Genomic DNA, 22757 nt, shown 5'->3' on the forward strand with positions numbered 1-22757 from the left:
TTGCTTGGTGTTTGCAGTCAGAGAATGAAGGATTTGCTCATGTGCCCCCTGTGTGATAAGAGATGCTCCCAATGAAATGGGGAGCAAGATGGGGTGATGTGCCAGAGGGGTTATTGTAATGGGGCAAATCTGAGTTTGTGGAGGATTTCCAATGAGCAGCAGTGTGTAAATGTGGAGTTGTGGTCTACATTTTGAAAAGCTTTAGTGTTAGGAAACAAACACTGCACCCTAAGAAGATGCTGGTAAGGCACATGGTGTAGCAGGGGTTGTCCCACCAGGCAATGTGTAATCTTGAATGGGTCAGTTTTATTGCAGAGGACAGCCTTGCCTGATCTCAGTCTTCAGGATCACACCAAGTCTTAGGCATAGAAAGCTTGCTTATGGTTATGTGAAACCAAGATTTTGTTTGAGGGAAGGCAAGCCCAGCCTAGTTTCTGATAAACAATGGTGAATACTGCAATTGCAGGAGGAGAGAGAGCAGCTCCTGTCATGTAGGAGTCCTGTAGAGCATCAGGGAACCGACCTGAAGCTGTGCTGCAAGGCTTTTTGAGCTGAGGTTGGGTGGGACAGAGCAAAGGGTAGCAGGATGGTGTCTCCCAAGGGCAAGCCTTCCTGCTCTGGCCACGTCTCCCTGGCCAGTGCACGCTGCCTGGTCCAGGGTGGTGAGTTCTGCTGGACAATGTGGAGTAGGAAGTGGTGCCTCTGTCTCCCTCTGATTCCCTTTGGACATCACAGACCAATTCATGTATTTTAAAAGTGAAGACTTGTCTTGAGCCCTGAAACGCAAAACTTTTTATTTCCACATCACCCTTCCCCACAGTGTGTTTTACTACTTATAATGAATGAAACAAACAAAAAACCTCATAGATGTTGAGAAAAAAAGATTTACTTGAAGTTTCTATTGTGAGAAAATGGGGCAAAAATGTCAAATATTCCCTTTAAAGACTTGTCAGTTTACTCATGCTGTTTGTATCACCAATGCAAATTTTTTAATCTGCTAAAATTCATAGAGCTCAGTGTTCCTGAGTTGTTAGCAGTGTTTGTTGATGAACTCCATATACTGTTGCTTTGCTTTCTTGTTAAATATCTTTAGTAAAACTTGAATTTCATGTTACAGTTCCTTTCCCCTTCCAGGTGGGTTTGTTTGTTAGAGAAGTTAACTCCTGTGGCTTGTGATAGTATCAAAGGCACTGTTTAAATACAGATCACCTGTGCCTGTATCCTAACTTTTAAAATGTACTTAAATTCAAGATAAATTACTTCAAAATACTTATTTGTTTATTCAATTCCTTGAATTTCTCAAATGGAAAGTGCATGGAAGCTTCCCATAAATAATGTTATACCAGTGTCAGTAAAGTGTAAATCTATTTCTGAAATAAACAGTTCTGTTTCGTAGCAAGAAATGTGTTGGAACTGCCCACCTAAATGGGTTAGAGCTGCTGCAAGGAATGCTGTTTGTTGCCTCCTTTGTGATTTAGACATAGTTTCACTGGAAGTTGTTTAGATTTTAATTTTGCTGGCAGGCAGTTTTGCTGCACATTGCTCAGTGTGCTGCTGTGGTTTGGGTTGCAGGAGCTCTGGCAGAGTGGATATTTCCTTCACAAGAAAGCAAGCCAGCACTAGGGTCCTTTCAGCATCTATCACAGCTCAGCTCTTGATTTAACAAGGAGACAAACTGAGAGCTGGTTAAACCTCACCAAAGCAGTTGTCATGTGAGTGGAAATGTGCTGAAGCCAGTACAAAGGCAGGCTCAGAAGAGACTTTCTGCAGTGACAGCTGATCTGTTTCTGTCTGTACATGAACTACCAGATTTTATTCTCAATACTGCAACATCCGTTCGCTTGGGAGTGTTTTACTAGTTTTGTGCATATTAAAATGATGTAACAAAATGCTAAAGTTATTTGGCTTTTAAGCATCTGTTGGCTTATTGGAGCATTCACTCTGTTCTTAGTAAACTACAAAGCTCTCAAGCATTGTGAGTGCTATAGCAGTAGTAATGCTGGTTCTTTATTTGGACAATAAATATAACTGTATTATGCAATTTTGGTTAGATTTAGTGTTTATGTTGTTTAGGTTAAACTTTGCCACGCTTTGCTGGTATGTGCAGGTATAGGTTGTTTTGTCTTTGAACAAGTGAGGCTCTAAGCTTATAGCAGGAATCAGTAGAACTCATTGTCCTTGCAGAGATTGTTGCTTTAGCCTTCTCAGTGACACTTCACTTTTCTTTGTTATTTCCTACCTAGTGCATTCTAGTGCTTTACGTCACTCCACAAATGCTGCCTTAAGTTTCTTTCCATGTGCAAATTTCACTCTTTTGATACTGATTAAAAGAATGAGATTTTAATAAATCACTTAAAGCTCCCATACATTGATGTTGTCTTTTCTTGTTTGTGTTTTCAGTGTAACACTGTCTGAAATATTTTTAGAATTTTTTATAATGTATTGGGATGATGTAAAATGGCAACACTATTAATGAAAAATATGCTGCAATTGTGAGATCTAGTTAAATGCTTTGTCCTTCTCATGACCCTCACATTTTGTCAGCAAGTTTGCATGCTCTTGAGTTACTAGAAAACCTGTGACAAATATGGTTTCTTCTTGGTTTGTTACAGTTCTGCTAAGTGTTAAAATTATTTCCTTCTAAATATTAACTTCCATGCTTATGGAATGTGTACATTTGTACGTGGTAAGTACATTCCAAATCAGCAAATTATAAGCAATTTGATGTGTTTATTCTGTGTAAAATTTGATATGTTTATTCTGTAAAAGCAAATCCTCACCCTCATGTCTCCTCATCCTAGGCATCCCAAATCTTTGGGTCAGAGTCATACCAGGCAATTATAACAATCTAAATATTGTTAGGATCACAGGTTTTCTTTTTGTTACACAAGAGCTGGTCAGGTGCTGTAGTACTGTCAATGCAATATGAAGAGTGAATGTTTAAATCTTGTCTTTCCTGTAATTCCTTGGTGGTTCTCAATGCCCTGTTGGGTTGCAAGATCAGCAACATATGCTGCAGAAGAAATCAAACATCTTTCTGCCAACTGAGAGTATTATCCCAACATGCCAGTCTTAGCTACTGCTTCAGAGAGAACTATAGGAGAAAGGAGAATTCTGAAGACTAAATGCAAAATAAAACCAAGGCTGTTTTCACACCCTTGGGTGGTGACATCAGGAGTTTGAAAGTTTGCACTATTTAGGCATATGAGTGGTATGTCCAGGTCTTGTTTGCATGAATTAGATTCTACTTACAATTTTATTTTTCTTTTTTTTAGTATAATGCTTCACCACAGCAGCAGAGAGACATAATAAAGAGTAGGAGTCTGGACAGGAGGCTACAGGAACCAATAGTTTTAACAAAATGGAGGCACAGCACAATTGTGCTGGACACCAACGACAAGGTAGGAGCAAGTTATCAGCGTGCTGAAATGCCACTTGTTTCTGATGTGTGGCACATTTAATGTACCAGAAGTTACTATGTCTGATTTTCTGAAGTTTCATTTGTCTTTCAGTCTCTTGTACCATTGTGTATAACATGCAGCAAAAACAAGGGCTGTTCAATAACTTCACTACTGTTACTTTGTGAATAGTAGCCCTTTTATTGTCCTTGAAGTATTTTAACTAGTGTTAGTTCAGGGGAAAAGCTGTGCATGGTTACAACAGGGTTGTAGTTTTGTTACTGAAGGGCAGAGGAGAGTACTGAAAGTGCTGAAACACTTGGGCTTTGATCCCCTCCACAGCTGAGCTGGTGTTTAGCCTGAAAAATGCTGTGGGCTAGTAACAACAAAAGCTGTTTTCTGCCCATTCTTAGGCGTGTTCTTGGTAGTCTTTTTTGGCCTGTACAGTAAGAGGTGCTGTTTAGGCCAGCAAGGAGACAGGGCCTTTCCCTTGCTCTGCCTCTGCTTTGACCTTTTTCCTTGCCATTTCTTCTTGTGCTGGGCCATTCTGCCCATGGGTCAGGAGAGCTGATGTGATCTGAGCAGGGAGGAACTGAAATGGGTGATGTACAGTGGTGACATGCTGATTTCTGTAACTGCAGTCCATCCCAAGATACCTGGAAAATAAAATACCTTGGTAGTGCTGAGATCTTACACAAACTTCTCAGAATGAAATACCAAGAAATGGCATTGTAAGCTCCCTTTTCCTTAAATTTAGAGGAAAAATATTACTGCAGATTTGAAAATGTAAGGAAAAGCCTATTAGTGGCCTTGTGTAATCACAGATGTCAAAACCAAACTTAAATGGACAAAACACAGTAGTTGTAATGATAATGGATCTGCTGCCCAAAACCTTACTTGCTCGACCTGTTGTATCCATTTTAAGGGACTTGCTTTCCATGAGCTGACTTAGCTCTTCAGAGCAGGATTTATTGGATTTGATCTTGAGCTTTTGAGTTGTCACTTGGGATGTATCACGTGTGGTGCTGAGGAGGCAGTGGGCCGTGCTTGGCTGGAGACTTTGCACCTCTGGGCATTAATTCAGCTCCAGCGGTTCTGAGATCCCGCTGCTGCTCCTTTCCCCTCCCTCCTCCTCCTCCTCTGCCTCATGCATCCTTCTGTACTCAGTGTGTTGTGGCACTCCATGAGACACAGCCTAGATGGAGCCCTGATAAATCAAAGCTGAGTGGACACTTCTAGCCTCGTGTGCAGTTTATGCTTCGCAGGTATGAACGATTTTGTTGGAGATAGCTTGAACTTCTGGCTTCGCTTTTAAGGAAGAGTTTTAATTTTTTGGCATAAGATGTACTGCTGTTTTGGAAAGAACTTTATGTAGTGCTGCACTGAATGAAGAAGCTTTTGTAAAACATTGAATAAGTAGAGCTGTTTACATTTCTTCAAGGCTCAGTGTTCACATATCGAGAACTTAAACCTAGTGAAGCAAGCATGAAAATGCACAAATGTTATGGGTAATAACCAAAAGAAACTCTATTTGAGCTGTGAAGTCTTAAGTCAGCAGCCTAAAGCTCCTTTAGCAGACTCCAAACATGTAGGCAGCATGTGTTTTTTACTGGTGAGAAGAAAATAGCTTATATGCAGCACAGCATTAAGGCTTAGAGAAAATTTAAAACATGTAGTGGAGCAATAAACTAATGTTTTATGGAAAGACAAATCATTTTTAGTTCATTAATGCAGCTGTTTTATTACCACTAGCAGGCACACTGTTAATATATTCTGCTTTAAATTAGTATGTGGAAAGGGAATGTTTCATTACCACAAATACTGGATTTCTTGTTGCAGAGTTGCTGTATGAAAGCTACCTCAAATTCAGAATGAAATAGAAAGAAAGGAAAGCAACTGGTATTTGTCTGGGTGGCCACATGACCCCCAGGCTTTCTTTTTAGCTGTCTCCTAAGGAAGCTGTTTTCTGATTTTTCCTTATTTTGTTTTTTTTTCCTGGAAAAACAATGGAACTCAACTGTATGAAAATAGGGCAGTCAGAAGAGTACTTGAAATGTGTCAGAGTGAAAGTATGGGTTGCCAGGGCTCATGAGAATTTGATGATACCAAACATACTGGTTAACAGTTTGCCTGTGGCACATATCTGGATATAGCCATCAGCTAAAAAAATTGATAAGCATAGGAAAAAAGACATTCCTGGGGGAGACAACTGATTTTCTTAATTTGAACTTTTTTTTTTCCTTTGCAGACATCTGAAAATATGGAACATTTAGGCCGTTCTACTTAGGAGTGCTAAAGTTCTCTGTTATTAGCTACTAAAAGAACTAGTGGGCCATTTCTCTAGGTAGATTTGCAAGTGAATTTTGAAGCACAAGTGTGCAGAGTCCTATGTAATGCTCCAAAAGCAAACTGGATTTAGGAGAGCTATCAAGGGACTTAAAAAGAGAGAGGGGGAGAAATGTGTTAACAGTAACAGAGAACAAGTGATGTTTTTCTTCCATTGGAAATTCTTTACCAGATTTTCAAGCAGTGTGTTTGTGCAAGGCAATCATTACTTCAGAGAAAACAGACATGCCCTTTTTTTTTTGTTGCACCAGATGGGCAATTTTTCTAGTTTTCAGAGATTAAGTATTTTATTTTGGTCTGTAGTTAACACTTCAAAACAAAACCCCCAAACTCTAGATATTTTCAGTGTTTGATTATAAGGAGATTAATGATCATGAGTCACAAAAATTAATAAAGTTGGTATGTGTTTTTCTATTTATATAATTTTTTATGCTAATCTTGTATTTACTAACCACACAGAAACATATTGTATTCTTTAAAATCTCAATCTTTGTATATGGTGTCTTGTAATCAGCCATTATTTTAAATATATATCATAATTTGATAGCAATGTCGTACAAAAAAATTACCTCTTGATAAGGCTTTGCTTGAAGCTGATGCAGCATGTATTAACATCTTTTTTTCAGATAGTTATGTACTAATAACCCAGTTTGACTGTTGTCTGTAAACCTTATAAGAACACTGTTTAGTAAGTAAGTTTAGAATATAACTGAAAATATTATGAATGCCTAAAAAAAGTACTTTTCTAACCTATGAGTGTGTACAAAGAAAGAGAAAGTATCTTTAGGTGAAAAAAAAGAAAATATTTGTATAAAAGGTGATAACAATATCTTTTGACATTGACTATTTGAATTTTATAGGAATCATCAACTGCTTCTAAGGCCAGTTTTCCTGAAAATGAATCATCTCCTTCTTCACCAAAGCATCAAGCCACAGTCAGTATGCAAAATGTTTAAATAAATAAATGGATATTGTAGAAACGGAGCTATTCATGATTAGAGAATTGAGGGCAAGCCTTCTTGTTCTTGGAAAAAACAATGGGATAAAACTGTTTGAAGACTTTGCATTTAAAAAGGAATGCATTACATCCAGCTCTGCTTTCGGGAAAAAAAATGTGAATGTCCTTGGTTTTAATGCAACTTAGTGATAGTAGATTAAGTCAAAAATTCACTGTGGCCAAATTGTGCCTAATTATGTAGAACTTGCTTTGCTTCCTCCAACAGTCACATCTTCTTACATAGCATCTAGAAAGTGCTAACAGTAAAAACAGAAAATTTCCCCTCGTGACAGAATCCCTCCCTGTTAGTAATAGTTGATGTCTCTAATTTTGGTTTGTGTTTCAGTCTTCTTAAAGAGATATAGGTGACCTAGCATAAATAGACTGTGTCCTTTTGGTTTAGCAGAATAACTTCTGGGAGAAAAACCTTAGCCTGCTAAACAGCTATTTTTAATTTCAGTTTATATTTTAAATGTGATCGTTCCTTTTTAAACAATGGGAAATCAATAAAAAACTTCATTTTCCTAATTTTTTTTTTTAAATTTTGGAACTGTACTACAGTAGCATTGAAAAAAGTAACTTGGTCAGTTTTACCAGCCCCTTGATAGGTAGCTCAGGGCATTAAGGGCACAACTTCTCCTGTTTCTTTCTTACTCTGCATGCAGGGGAGTAGTTCTCTGGCTTAGTCATGATAATCCATTCTCACAACACTTCAAACAGTTTTTCACAATAAAATAAACATTGTTTATTAAGCAAGCATAGCTGATAACCTTACACAAAAGCAGTTATTGGTGCATGTGATCTAATTTCTTAAAAATGGCTCAGATCTTGAATTTTTGAAACTGTGTTTTGCAGAAGAGCTCACTCCTGATTTAGGTAATAGAAAAAAACACCTCTGTTTTCTTTAGCTGTTCCCTGGGATTCAAGTATTCCAAAGAAAGCTGATAAATTTTTGAGAATTTTGATCCTTAACCTGTTTTCCTCTTCTTTTTCCTGATTCCATTAATTTTCCTGTTAGTACCCCCTAGTGTTGCTGCTAAGTAGGGCAGTATGATCCTTGCTCTGAGTAATTCTCTGAAACATCCCCACTGGTTCCACTGCGAGTAATTGACTAAAACCATGATTTATTTTGGGAAGTGAGCACTGGTTACTCAATCACTGTGAAAGCTGGCAACAGGCTGTTCTGCTGGTTAAAAGCCAAAGGTTGGTTAAAAGGGTGTAATACTTGGGACTGCTGGTCCCAGCTCCACATGGATCTCAAACAGAGTAATCCAAAGAATGGGATAATTCATTTGTTTGGCCTTTTGGAGAGTGGATGAGGGAAGGGGCTCACTTCTTCTCTTGAAAATACCAGTTTTGAAAAATAATGCTTCTGTCACTGGCTTGAAAAAGCATTTCAGCCCAGTGAAGATATTAAACTGAGTAAGAGCAGCAGTTACCAATGGACTGAAGTAACATCTGATCCACCAGCTAAACACTTTTGTCCTTGATAATGTGCCTTTTCTGTATTTTACATGCTGGGCTTGAAACATGCAGGTGAAATTTTTGAAGTCCATGAGTGTTGCCCATGGTATCCCAGAAAAAAAAAAAAATCTTCAAAATTGTATTGTGCAGTTATGGTCTATTTAAATTTGAGATTTAGAGGAAAATTCTGAAGAGGATTTATCTTCTATTTTCATTGGATCTAGAATTGAGGTCATTTTTTTTAATGATAAAACTAATTTGGATCCATTCCCTAGTTGATTGTTTCAACTAATAGCTTATTGCATACATTGGGAACTGTTAGAAGCTGTTACTGAAAAGGAATTGATGATAAAATAATTTAGCATTCTTTTAGCACCACTGGCTGGTTGGACAAGGCTGGGGTGTCAGAAAAAAAAGGTAGATTTTCATGCCTCAATTTAAGGTGATGGTTTAAGTGAATCTTTTTATCCCAGAATGCTTTTTGAACATTCCTTCATTTTATTATTTTCACACAGAGACTAGAAATACTCACTTAAAATCTTTGAAACTTGCAAACAGCCTTCTTGTTCAGCAGTGTTCCTCTCCCACCAATCGCTGACTGGTGTTCAAATTTTTTTTGGTAGGCATGCTAATATAGATGGTTTTCATCAACAAGACATAACTAAGTAGTTTAAAATTCTACTATTTTCCATGGGGATAGGAAAAAAAGAGGACATCAAAGAAATGCTTCACTCTTCTGTTTTTAACATGAATATGTTAATTTTTATGTGCTTCAACCATGTTTTATTTAAAATAAGAAATTATATTAAAATTAATAGGAAGAATTTATATGGGAACTTAGGCTGGTTTTTTTTGTCAGCCACCTCCTTTTTTAGTAAAGAACTACTGTGCTATTATTGTATTACTATTATGCAAATCATTATAAATTTTACATTCATAATTTTCACTGTCTACTATCACAAATTATTTAATTTGGCTTGTCCAAAGAACCTTGGTCTTGATGAGGGAAGGCTTTTTACCATCTGAGTGGTAATAAGTACTTTCCCAGAGGAATTTTGATTTTGCTGATCTCTGAATATTTAAATATGCTTAAAGACAGTTTCTTGAAGTTATGACATGGTGGCTCACTGCCAGAAATGGATTATTTGGGGAATTGAATTCTGTGATGTGATGTTAATAGAAGCAGGCTTTCTTTTCTATTTCTTATGTCTTACTCTTATCTTACAGGGTCAAGAAAAGTACGGGTTATTAAATGTGACAAAAATCACAGAAAATGGGAAGAAAGTTCGGTAAGTCTTGGACTTGAAAAGTGCATGTGCTTAGGGTTTATCAAGGGTCTTTTGTATTAGGACAGCATACTGGGGTTTGCAACTTCTTACTTTTTGTGTGAATTTGCCTTAGAGGTTTTCCTGTATGACACAGCTTAACCTTACCCCATATGTTTGTCCCAGTGAGCTAAAGCCAATGGACTGCAGAGAGCCAGAGGCTCATGGATCAGGGCTTCACACAGGCCTGCCATTTCCTGAAGGTGCAGTGATGAGAGACAGCTTTCTAAAATGGGGTTGATTGTTTGATTTACTGAAGAACAAATCTGTATAGGTTATGGTGTGTCTTGTTCCTTGGATAAAATCAGTGTAAGAGGAGTTTTCAGACTTTCACTTGCTGTGCTTTAATGTCAAAGGAGCGTACATCCATGTGCTCCCTAACTCTCCCTTCACTGTGCTTTTGAAAGCTTTGGTGAAGTGTATTGCCCAATGTCAGCTTCCTGTAGGTGATTGACCTCATTTTTAACTTTCCTCTGTGTCCCAGGCAGCAATTTGCACTATAAATCATAATGTGTAATCAGGTGATGCTGTCTAACTACATTTCTGGTGTTTTGAATCAATGGCAAATACTGCAGAGGTGTGAAACATCCTCAGAGTTAATTTAGATTTGCTTCTTGCCTTTTTTTCCCTTTTTATTGTTTTTTTGGTTAATTTAATCTTTTAGATCTGTAGTGTGTTGTATCTAGTTCAGTGTTTCCCAGAGCTGTGATACACAAAGCATGCTTGTTCTGAGGATTAAAGAGCCAACACCCAGCTGTTACTGTAGACCCACCCTGACCTAGTCCAGTCTGGCTGAGCAGCACATCTGACCTCCAGTCTGGTTCCTCAGAGTTCTTCTAAGAGTTTGCCAGGGCTGGGCAGACAGTAGTGTGTGTGAGCTGCTGGTGGTGCAACGTGCTGTCATCATTTACGTTGCATCTGCTGGAATCATTGATCTGGATTGTTGCACTGCTGAACAGAAAGATGCATCGTGGCCATCCTGTCACTTTCAGAGCTGTTAAGTAATAATTCATGTTGGGCAATGGAAATAGATATTCAGGGCTTGTCAAGATTTTTTTTTAAAATAACCTCAGGAGGACAGGTCTGCTGGCATAAAATCAAATAGTCAGACAACTGAAACAACTTGTTCTTTCTCTTAGTTTTTCAGATGTGTAGGAAATACTTTTTTGCCAATATAAATGAGCTTATTACATAAACATGGGACAGTTGCATCTCAGATCAACGAATTTCAGAATTATGCAGTAGTTTGGCATGTTCTGTTAAGTACACAGTGAGCTGAGCATTCCAGATTAGCCCCTTTGAAATTATAATTGCATGGTGTTTCTCCTGGTGTACTGCTTCTACTGCTAATTAGCTTTGTTTGATTTAGACTTTGATGGTCAGGCTGGGATTGTTAACATATGTTTCCTTCTACAAATATGATAGCAATTAAGACTTACTGATGCCACTAATGACTATATATGTGCTTAACTATATTAACTTACAGGTCAGCTGAGCAACAATGATCGACAGTTTAAATATCTGCTTTCAGAGGCAATTTATTTTCTGTTTGTTTACAATTATTTACAGAAAGAATTGGATGTCATCATGGGCAGTATTACAAGGGTCATCACTGCTGTTCACTAAAACTCAAGGAAGTGGAACTGGCTGGGTAAGCCCAGGAACAACCCCCACCCTCATTGAAGTGTTAGTCATGTAAAGCACAATAAAATAAAGCCCTCTTATTTGCAGGGCCTAAATACCTATATATATATACACACCCAATACAGAAAAAAATACCTGTGTAGAAGTTGGCAAGAAAATAGTTTTGTGTAACCATAATGTAATTATGATGTAGAGTAAGAAGAAAACCAGTTGTATGTGTGTATTTTTGACATTCAGGTGCTCCTTAGGCTTGAAGTTATTTCTCCAGGCCAAATACTTTTGTGTTCTTTACTAATATGTTTGTCTAAACAGTTTGTGTGTTTTACCATTCTTGGATATTTTTTTTGTAAACTCCAGGTAATTTTGAATGTGATACATATAATGAAGAAAATAGTCTGACACATGGCTTCTTGCCTTGGCCTATTTGAGCAATGCAGTATTGATGTCTTATGATTTAGTCTTTGTCTTGCTGGATTCCATATTTTCTTCTTGGTCTTCATACTGCATGACAAGTACTTGTACTTATTTTGTTGTCTGATGAAGACCAAAAGAGAAACATCACACTGAAGATGATGATTATTCAATTTTTTAAATCACCTCTAGTGTAATAGGACTTTCTTTAAATTTGCTGTATTTATCCAGCTGCATTCCTGCATTAATAGGTATAGAAATGGCTCTTTATCTATGACTTTCATAGCCTTTTTAGGAGGTCTGACATTAAACTGTGTGGATCTCCTATAATTAGTAAAGACAGGCCAGAGCCAATGTTCATTATTTCCATGTATTGTCATGTGAATTCCAGCAAAATTGCCTCTTACAGCTCTGTGCTGTCTTGCTGTGCTTTACTGGTCTTTCTACTTGCCTCACTTTCTCCTGCTGTGCTTCATTATGGATAATGAATTGGAATTGACAATTCCTTTCTATAGTACTGAGGTTTTTTCAGACCTCTAAATATATTTTTCCCTCCTTCTGTAGAAGGGGTGGTTGGAAGAAAATAGATGAGGATGGATAAATAAAATTTGGAGTAGAAGAGAATGAAAAAGGTAAAGTTGGGCAAGATGATCATGCAAATGGAGCAAAGAAAAACAGTAAAGATTAAAGGCATGAAAGAAGGTCAATTCCACTGTAAGGCAGGAAGTGGATTTTGGTGACTTCTGTGATTGACTTTTGCAACCAAAGATCCAAAAAGTGTTTTAGTTTTACAGATATTAATGGGAATATTGCAGAGTAAAAGTTCTGCCTACGTAACTAGTGAAGTTCCAAAATCTCAGTTACAGCTACTAATACTCTTAATTCAGGTGTGGCTGTAAATCAAAAGAACTGTCTTTTCCAGCTGTATGTTGATATCATTAAAACACACAATGCTAAACTGTTCATGAATATATGATAATGTTATAAATGATGTGTGCCCAAATTAATTATCCATTAAAGATAAGCTATAAGCAGAGTTGCATGATTTATGGGCACTAGTGTAAGTCATGTTATGCCAGATAGACTAATTTAAAAATAAATAAGAATCTTAACAAATAAATTTAAAAATAAAAATATGTAAATTCTTTTGATAATTTAAGTGGAGCAGAAGTCCCGAAGTCAGAATATTTCTGAGACACTATCAATTGTGTGTACTGTAAAGCACTAGAGAAGGGTCAGCAAAATAAATATCAACAGTACAAAGAGAATAAAAAGAAGCTGGAAATATTAAAATAGAATCTCTCTCAAGGACCTAATGTTTTACACCTGCAAAATCATAGCTGACTTTTTAGATATGTAATTGAGTGTTCAGCACACACTCTTCTTGGTCTCTGTAGGCAATTTTTGTTTTTAAGGTATTCAAAATTCCACCTCACCGCTCAAACTTTGTTCTGTGTCCATATTTTAATAAGGTGAAGTCAAGTCTATGATTTTGACATATGATAAGAATTACATTTCTTCTTCACCTTATGAGAATATTTAGCATTCATCTAGTGATTGATATAACCATATCTTCTTTTTTTTGTGCATTGTTTTTTGACTTCATCACTTTTCTTCCTTTTTCTCATCAAGTCATTTTGCCAAGGGGGCTCAATTCCTGAGCTCTTGCTCTCGCTGCTTTCTTCTTGGAAAAATGCTCTCAGTCATCGACCTGCTGTCACCTATGTAAACTCTGCCCAAGTTTCAGCTATCACTGTATGTGTTCTTGTTGCATGCCTCTTGTCACTGTAAGGCTATTTGCCACTAATCCTGAAAGTAAGCTTGAATTTTTCCAAGATTTCGTTTTGACACTTCATATAACAGCACATGTATCTTGTTTGCTGTTTTTGAAAGTCATCCAAGGTGCAAATTAACACAAGTTTATTGCAATGATCCTGTAATTGTTCCACTGGAACAAAGTAGAAAGTGTATCTGGTTCATTGGTGCTAGAATGATAATCCCAAATTTGCCTACTATCTGAACCACTAGTGCCTTGACTAATAAGCAGCATGATCTTCTGAGTTTAACAGATATTTTGACTGATTTATTCTAACACAACTAATTTGGATTCTTTTTATGGTGCCTATGATACCTTTGATACAATGGTGTACTTGTTGTTTGATAATTTTAGCTGCAACTGGAATACCCAAAAATGTAAATGTTATGCACAAAGAGGTGAAAGGAAAAGAGCACAAGGATGTTCTGGCAATATTCCACATACAGAAAACTGGTGTAAATTTGTAGGGTTTTTATATGTAATTTAAGCATCTGTAGTTATGTTTTGAAAATGCCAGGCACAGAAGAGCTGCCTATCAAAGATTCATTTATTAACCTTGTGTTTAAAATTATTCAACTGTCTTCTTCTTGTTTGTGAAATTAATTGCTCTGTATGTGGAAGCCTGGAACAGATAACTTGTGAACAGTTTGGTAGCCTTTTAAAAGGCTACTTCTTATAAGATCTGGATGTTTTTTAAAGTATTTTTCATTCAATTTTTGGTATGAATGAGATGCATTATTGTCAAAGTGACAGGGCTTCATAAAGCAAAGGAAATGACAACTGCTTAGAATGATTCATCTGTCAGCTTTCTGTAAGAGGGACGTGTCCTCAGTGACAAGTACAGGGGTGGCAAACCAAGCCTGTAAACTTCCCAAACATCAAGGAAACAGATGCTCTTCAAGATTCATCTGAGCAAACTCTTGTTGGTGTTACACAACTGTGGTTTTAGCCAAGGATGTTATGTGTACATTACTACAGTTCATCAGTATTGCACTGCTGATTATGCAGGAGCTCAGATACTTTTGTGAAAACTTTTTGGAGTGCAAATGGTCCTATCAGTCTTGTTTAAAAACAATCATTCATTTTGCTGTGACAATAAAGAATTTTTTTCTCTTTTTTTAAAATATTTTCAGCTTAAGCTGTAGTTTTGAAACTCCCCTGTCAGCCAAAAAGGAGCTCCACAGCTTTCTTCCACAGTCCACCTGTGGATGAGGTGGACTTGGAATTAGAGCATCCTACCCAACTCTAATTAGAAACAGAATTACAAGAATGTCAGGTGTACATCCAAAGTCTTCCCATAAATAACTTCCAGTTCTGTTTCCAAAGAATGCTAGAATGTATCACAGTACAGACTGTGTGGTTTGACCCTGTGCAAGCTTCCAGGACTTGGAGAAAATCCTGAAAAGATTAAAAAGGCCTTCTATTTATTGATGTCAATCTTCAAGGCTGTCCTTTAGCTGCACAGCAGCTGCTCTATCTAAAGCCAAGAAAACACCTTATTCTTTCCAAAAAGTTACCTCTCCCATACAACCAGCATAAGCACATCCCATGACTATGTTTTTTGTCTAAAAAAAAGCTGTCAGAAGTGACAGTAGGACAGCTTCATATCTAGGGCAACTGGCAGCACCACTTACAGACCTCTCCCTCTTTTACACTGCTGCCCTTCCCAAAATTCCCAGACAGCTCAAAAGAGGAATCCAGTAAGAGTAAGGTGTTTGCTCAGTAAGAGCTGGATTTCTCTTGACTGGTGCTGACTAGGTAGCACTGTTTAGTGAAAGCAGACTTAATATCTGTGTGGCAGCAGATGCAAAAGGAAAGGCTTTTTTTTGAGCTCTGTCAGCAGAACCTGCTGGCTTCAGGAGGGTTCAGTTGCCTTCAGCAACCTTTGTGTGCAGGTTGTGTGAGCAGCCCTGTGCAGCACTTGCTCCTGAAAGCTTTAAGGAGGGAAATGGCTGCTGGCATCTCATTTTCCTAGATCTGGGAGCAGAAAAGAACCTTGACAGGAAAGCTCAAAGGAGAGCCTGCATAGTAAACTTAAAATGTCCTTGAATAAAAAGGCTGTGACAAGTGTGTAATGTGTTGGTGTTTAAGAAGAGCTTTGCAGGGTAGCTGGATTATTTGCCTGGGTTTTCCCATCCTTGGCTCTCACATAGCAGTTTGGCCAACATTTGAGTGAAGGAGTGGTAAAAGTCGTCTTTTTTTTTTCCCTTTTGACTTTAGTTTTTGCTTTCTTCTGTGAATCTCTGAAATGCTGAGGGGAGTCAGGCCAAAAAGATGGGTACAGTGTAAAGCTGGAGGTAGTGCTGTAATCTGTCAGGTGTGGATTCAGCAAGCTAATGTGGTGGAGGGCTTTTCTTTTGGTCAAAACAGCATTGATAGGTAACATTTTTTACTTGTTATGTGCTGATGTCACCTGTAGCAAGTCCTGTCCTGTGATTCTCAGCATCATGTGGGCCATGGTTTTAACTAATGACCCCCCTGCCCCAATCCTGTAGAGGACTTTGGCACTAGTTTCCTGTTCTCTCCAGTGCCAAACTCTATAAATTGATTTAATTTTTTTTCCAACACACAGCAAGATTGATCTAGACTGCCAGGAAGTGTGTCTGGGACACTTTGGATGAGTGTGCTGCAGCTATGTGACTTTCTCTTGAACAGGCTGCTGCTGCCAGAGCCAAAATGGCCCAGAGATTGTTCCTTTGGACTCTGCTGCTGAGCTGGGCTTCTCTCAAAAGCTCTGCTGTAATCAATAAGACATGTTCTTGGAGGAAGTATCTGAGAATTAAGTTAGAAAGTGGAAGGTGGTGTGGATTTTTTTTCCCCAGTGCTGGCATTGGATAAATTAGAAGTACAGCCCTATTCTGATATTTCATGGGTAAAATAAAGAAGTTATGATGCTGCTTTCCATTCTACACTTCATTGCCCTTAGGACTCTAGACGTGGAGATTCTCCAGTGGTAAGCAGCCTTTCTGAAACACAATTAGCATTAATTAACATCCATGCTGGGAGTTTCATCAGAAGCAGCAGATTAGTCCTGTTTTCTGAACCATCTTTTCTCCCCTTGGGTATGGCTGTTCTTGTACAGGCTGGAAACTTGTGTTTGCAGCAAGGAGCTTGTCCTGGGGCTTAGGTCCCCCAGAGCTGTCACAGGAGCAGCACTCACACATCAAAGGCTTCCTGAAGAAATAAGAACCTTTCAGGGGGAGCAGATGTTACAAGCTTTCCCTGGAACTACAGCATGAAATTTCTGTGCTATAACTGAGGGACTTCCAGCTTTCCCTGTTCCATATTTTACTTGTGTCACTTGCAATTGGAGCTTTTTGTTTGTGTGGGCCACTGAACTGGTTTCCTTGAGGAATTACATTTCAAAGTGATGTGGTGTATGTTGAAATCATAGTAAAAGTACTTTAATTTAAACAATTCTGATACCTAATATAAATGTGAAGGTAGGAGGTAAGAATAGCTCCCTGAGGTTTTCCTCCAAATTGTTTGAAGGGGTTACTTGTGGGTTATTTGCTCTTTAGCAGACAGACAGTGAGTTCTGTTTACTTGGTAGGACATACATATATAAAAGTGTTGGGGGGTAAATGTTTTTTAAAAATTATAAATAGAGAAATGTACAAACTGAGAGTGCTCTTTCAGTGTGGAGGGATGTGATTCCTGTCCAGCAAGCCTACTGTTTCTGGTTTGATTTTTGGTTTTATATACAACCACTGATTAAGTGGCAGAATGTTTGGGGGTGTTTTGTTCAGTTACTTATTAGCTGGTTTTGTTTAAAGCTTGGGACTATCTTGGCTTAAATCAAGCTACAATCAAATGTTGTATGGACTTCTGCCATTTGTGATAGGAAAAAAAATCTCTGCTGGAGTCTGATTGGCATTTAAATTTGCAGAATTTTGAGGGCTTTAAGCTGAGCAGCTTGTAACAGACATGCTTAAAGGTTCTTCTGTGGAAGGTTTTTTGTTTTCCTGGTGTCATGCCTGTTGATTGGTGGCAAAGTACTTCATCTGGTCTAAGTTGTATAGACTGTAAATAATCCATGTTATATTTAAAAGATTGCAAGACTGTAAAGAATTTCCTCAGGTTTAATTTTCTTACTGTTGGTAATTTTTTCCAGAAGTTTGGTGTTAATCAGTCTAAGCCAGAATTTACAGTGGATCTCAAAGGGGCTTTGATTGACTGGGCCTCGAAGGACAAGTCCAGCAAAAAGAATGTTATTGAGGTAAATTATTTTATTTAAATGCAGAATTATATGCACTTCAATTACTGATGCATGAATTTTTCTTTAAGCTTAAAATCAAAAGCTCATAAAACTGAGTTTTATCCATATCTACCTGCTTAAATGTAGCTGTTAGTACCTGCAAGAAATGTCCATTTTTAATATGTCTGTATGGGATATGCTTTGCAATTTTAAGCGGACTGTTAATGACTGTTGTCACTGCTGAATGTTCTTGAGTGTCTGTGTATTAGCTAACAATTTTGCCAGTGAGAAGTTTAATTTGATTTAAGCGATTTTACTTCTGAACTGTAGCGTGTTTATCAGTTCTGATGATATCTGTTTTTATTTCTTTAAAGCTAAAAACCCGCCAAGGTACTGAGCTCTTAATTCAATCAGATAATGACAGCTTTATTAATGAATGGTATAAAGTTCTTAACTACACCATCAATAATCAGGTATGTATTTATATCATGAAGCTTCCATTTTCACGGTAATTTAGTAAACTAATTGATATAGCAACTTCCAAAGTTTCATGTGCATCTTCATTTACTGATTTTCTTGAGAGCAGGCAGGAGTTTGAGGATATGGCAGTTCCTGGTGGTGATGATAGTGGCAAAGGGAGAAGGATGGTCCACTGGCTTAAGATGCAGGAGTTGTGGGCTGACATCCATCTCAGAAATGAACTTACTTCCCTGGCCAAATACTTGTTCTGTCTCAGTGACCTGAAAGGTTCTGATAGAGAGGGAATGAAAGGGGCAGGATGGCCAAGGGATAACTTAATGACGTACATTTATGAACATTTGATACTGCTTTTCACTTTTTATGGCTGCACTGAAGTGCAGATTGAAAGTCCTGGCAAAATACTGTATTATCTCTTCTTATCTGACAGCATAATGCCAAGTATTTAATTATCAGAGAAGTGCTCAAGCATTTGCTTTTGATATTGCCAAATAGGATTAACAGTTTTTTAATTCAGAAGTTGGAGGAGATCTTGGAGAAAATATTGCTCTCTATCAAGTTTACTTCATGTGTATTCTTACTTTTTAATAGTTCCAGGTTTGGCTGCTGTCCATTAGCTCCAGTTTTGTTGCTTTCAATGCCAGTCACTGGCTTTCATTTCTCTTAGTTCTGTTAGTGCTTTTCACATATGGATGTTTTCCACCAAAACACAGCAGGCTAGAATGAATGGTTGAGTTTCTTTCTGAACACTCATAGTTTAGGTTCCTAATCTGCTCTGTCCCTGGTATGGGAATGTCATGGCCCTTAATAACCAGGCAAGGCAGAGTCATCCAGTCACCAGTGAGCCCTTCTCCTGTCTGCCCTGTGTAACACAACTGAGGCCACTTCTTCCCTGCTTAAAAAAGAGTGAAGATGGAAAGGCTGAGATATGCTGAGGTGTGAGGTATTATATGTTAGGCTGAGGAATGGTGGAATAAGGAGAGTTTATCAGCATTCTGGAGGAAATGGTGATGTATACTGCTGGGAGCTGGTAGCCAAGAGACCCAAGACTACAAGGCATAAGTCAAGAAAGTGCATTAGACTACCTGATAATTTGAAGCACTGAAGCATTGGGTACAAAAATCCATCAGATCTAAAACCAACTTTTAATTTTGGAAAGTTTATGGTAATAGTAGCTGTGATCTCTTTCCCGTGACCAAGGTACTATTGCTAGCATGACAAGATCTTCCTCAAAAGAAAAGGCAGATCAGATTCTGTTCTCTTTGCTCCCTCAGGCTGCTGTTATGGCAATATCCTGTACAAGAAGAACAGCTACCTGCAAAGGATGTGGCTGTTCTTTTTAAACACAGAAATTTCCACGTTATTACTTGTTGCATAATACAAACTAGATCCCAGATGACTTTTTTCCAAAGCATTTAATAGTTTTGAAATATGCTAATCCTAAAAAGCTTTGAGGCCTCTTGAAGAGTGGCAGAGGATCCTTAATGGGGACATTATTTGGGCAGTTGAATATATTGATCTGTGATATGTAAAAAGACTATCCAAAGCTTTTGAAAAGGAACAGGAATGAAGGTGTTTAAAGGTAACATTGCCCTACAGGTTAAAGTACAGCTTAGTCCAGGAAGTCATGCTGCTGCTCAGTGCTCTGGAGTGCACAACCCTACCTCATTTTTATATTTTCTTTCCTTGTAAAAGAAGGCACTCTGCAGTCAGATTTTGGCAACTGCATAGCAGTCCAGTTCACTTCAGTTGAAGTGAAGTAAGACATTCACAGTTTGGGAAGGGAATATGTTGTACCAAAGCTGAGGAAGTTTCTTTCCCCATTTCCTGGTATGTCTGCAGTCATACACGTAGCCTGGGCTGCATGTAAGATCAGCAGACTCTGGTATCTGCCTCCACACTTCAACATGATCTGTGTTTTCTCTTGACAATGTTTAATGAGAATATGCTGAGATAGCAGGAACACTGGGAAAGAATTTTAGGCACTGGTACACTTATTTTTCAGAGTGAATTCAGTTTTTGTTTTGCCAGTAGTGAGATTTTCCAACTGATAGTTCTATGTTCTATTAAGAAAATTTTACTTATAGAGAAAGAAAATTGGGTAAATGCTCTAGAAGGTTTTTTCTACTCCATCAGTCAGGCATTTCTGTGGCAGACCATTAAATAGCTGATGTTTGTCTATTGGATTTGGAAAATAAGCCCAACCAAAAATCATTTCTGTTGTTTATTGGTTGATGTAATGGAGTGTTATCATGAAAGATTGGCTGTACTTTGTTCAACATCCAGCAACATTTTCTTTATTGGGTCTTACGAATAAATAGTGTTTCTCAAAGTTACTCACTCTGCCAATGAGAGTTGTCTCTGAAAATGTTTAACATCTAGAGTTCAGGAAAGAAAAACTGAATGTCATTACAGGGGGAAAACTGTGTATTGTAGAACCGTCTGCAGGAAATATGTGTTAATGCTGTATTTCTGAACTGGCAAACTGAGCACTGCATATCTTCTTAAATCCAACAGGTAATAGAGTCTGATGAAGCATTAGATGATGAAGTACCAGATTCCCCTGGAGTGGAAAAACAAGACAAAGAGAAAGAGAAAGAAAATAAAGACTCAAAGAAACTTCGTTGTGAGTTGAAAATTTTCCATTAATTTATTCTAGCAATGGCAGTTTTCACTTTCTGCATCTTCAGTATTTTGTGTAAATAGGGAAGAATTCAAAAGAACAGCTGAAAATGAAACTTCTGGAGTTTGGAAACAAATATAGTTCATTCTACATCTTGATGCCACTTGGTAAATTTTCTTCCATGTTTTATTAATCATACTTTAAAAAGGAAAGAAGAAAAGAAGTGTGAAATGTCTTTAGCTCCTGTTGTATGACACATTTAAAACAGGGGAAAATAAGCAGTGGTGAAATTAATTATTTTCAAGGTGTTGTCAAATGCACAGAAATAGTATCAGACTTACCAGGCAAACTGTTTTCTTTCGTTTCCTTCCAGACTCTATATGAATTTTTCAAAAAAGTATTTATTTCTTTCAAGGTAGTGAAGCTAACAGGAAGCAGGACTGGTTTTGCATAAAAATGCATAGCTGCATTTTAAAATTTCCGCATCAATTCCATACGTAAGCTACTGTTTAGTTGGTTTTGCAAGTGTTTAGTGACAGGGTTGTCTCTTGGTAGTTTGAGAAATGGATGCTATTTACAAGGAGTTCCAGAGCATTAAGGAAAAAATTAGAGATGAGTTGCAAATTTGAGTAGGTTTTTTGTGTGTTTTGGAGCATAATTGTTTTTTTCTCTTAATGTTGGTTCCTTGGCTGATAAATGCAGTGTTGGTTCTGTGGGTAGTAATGCCAAATGTGTTTATGTTTTCAGCAGTGAAAGCACCCAGCAATATAGACTCCACAGATCAGAAAAAGACCAAAACGAAGCTCAAGAAGTTTCTTACACGGCGCCCTACGTTACAAGCTGTCCGTGAAAAAGGCTACATTAAGGGTAAATGAACCTTTTTAACAAAGGACATAATTTGAAAAGCTGAATTTAGTAGTTCCTGTGTAAAATGGGGTTAAAATGGTCTAGTTTCAGAGTCAAATACATGTGTATGGTTGGTTTAACAAAAGTCTTGGATGTATAGTGGAACTGGTGATTGCTGTACTTCTGAGTGCTGTCACTAGCCATTAACTGCTCGGAGGATGCCCTCTCCTTCGGCTCAGTGCTGGCCGAACTGCAGTGAAAACTGGGGGCCCAGGAGCCCCTTTGGACTTGGACTCTCTAGCTAAGAAGCACTGCATTCCACCCTTCTGAGCTGGAAATCCAGATATCTGACCCTCATTTGTGCAAACAGGGGAAGGAACAGCCCTTTGGGTACAAAGCTGAGTGTGTGTGCTCACCCAAGGGTGTTTTAGTCCAAGTGGAACCAGACAATCATGTGCCATATCATAAGAAATTAAATATTTAGGAAAACCAGGATGAGGTTACAGGAGTCTTAACTTAAACATCTTTTTCCCATAACCTTTTTGAATGTATACATTATTTTAATTGTTTCATGAAGAGTGTTACAGATACTCTTGAATCAAAGTTATGAAAGATTTCTTTTTGTCACAATTTGAGAGAATGGTGTTTGCACAGGTTTAAGTTAATGTGTTTGTGTAAATTATTGACTTGGTACTCATTGTAAAACTTCATTTATTTATTTATTTGTATGCTTTAGCAGGACTTGTAGGTGATGTTCTACTAGGGTCAAAATAGCATATGGGTAGGCAAATACCAGACCAGTTCCTACTGTGATTTGCCTCACCGCATACTTTAACAGGTGTGCTTCTGTTGCATGTGGCATTTGATATATTTGTGTATTTGCAAATATAATTTACTTGTAAATGATGGAAATTTTGTTTGGAATAAGGGAGCATTATTCCCAGACTTTGACATTTTGCTCTGCTTTACAACTTAGTATTCATGTCATGGCTCAGTGACAGAAGTTCTGACATTGGCAACAGTGAACACTAAGCCAAGTTTAACTTGTACATGTGCGTGCTAATGATTGGATTTTTAATAAAGGCATTAAGGAATCAGGAGTTTGGTTTTTATTTAAAAGCATGGTGTAAGTTTTAAAAGCTGGATGGGCACTGTCCAGCTTTACATTTACTGTATGAATGAAGAATACAGAAGTCTTCATTTAAAAACCCA

The 22757-nt window shown here is 37.8% G+C and overlaps 1 protein-coding gene across 18 annotated transcripts in view; it reads left to right on the top strand.

Annotated features, from left to right (window-relative positions):
• Window positions 1–22757, top strand: part of ARHGAP12 (Rho GTPase activating protein 12) — a 75463-nt gene that overhangs the window by 44510 nt on the left and 8196 nt on the right. For 6 of the 18 annotated variants that reach the window (XM_059840490.1, XM_059840434.1, XM_059840553.1 and 3 more), the window contains 8 exons: window positions 3276–3401; window positions 6605–6679; window positions 9433–9494; window positions 11100–11181; window positions 17516–17620; window positions 17974–18072; window positions 20594–20702; window positions 21447–21566. In XM_059840490.1, the coding sequence (XP_059696473.1) occupies window positions 3276–3401; window positions 6605–6679; window positions 9433–9494; window positions 11100–11181; window positions 17516–17620; window positions 17974–18072; window positions 20594–20702; window positions 21447–21566 (778 nt within the window). The remainder of the gene's footprint in view (window positions 1–3275; window positions 3402–6604; window positions 6680–9432; window positions 9495–11099; window positions 11182–17515; window positions 17621–17973; window positions 18073–20593; window positions 20703–21446; window positions 21567–22757) is intronic. The other 12 variants (XM_059840463.1, XM_059840526.1, XM_059840562.1 and 9 more) reach the window with 6 other exon arrangements.

The sequence above is a fragment of the Haemorhous mexicanus genome, chromosome 1 (genome assembly GCF_027477595.1).
Source record: "Haemorhous mexicanus isolate bHaeMex1 chromosome 1, bHaeMex1.pri, whole genome shotgun sequence".
In the NCBI taxonomy this organism is placed as follows: Eukaryota; Metazoa; Chordata; class Aves; order Passeriformes; family Fringillidae; genus Haemorhous; species Haemorhous mexicanus.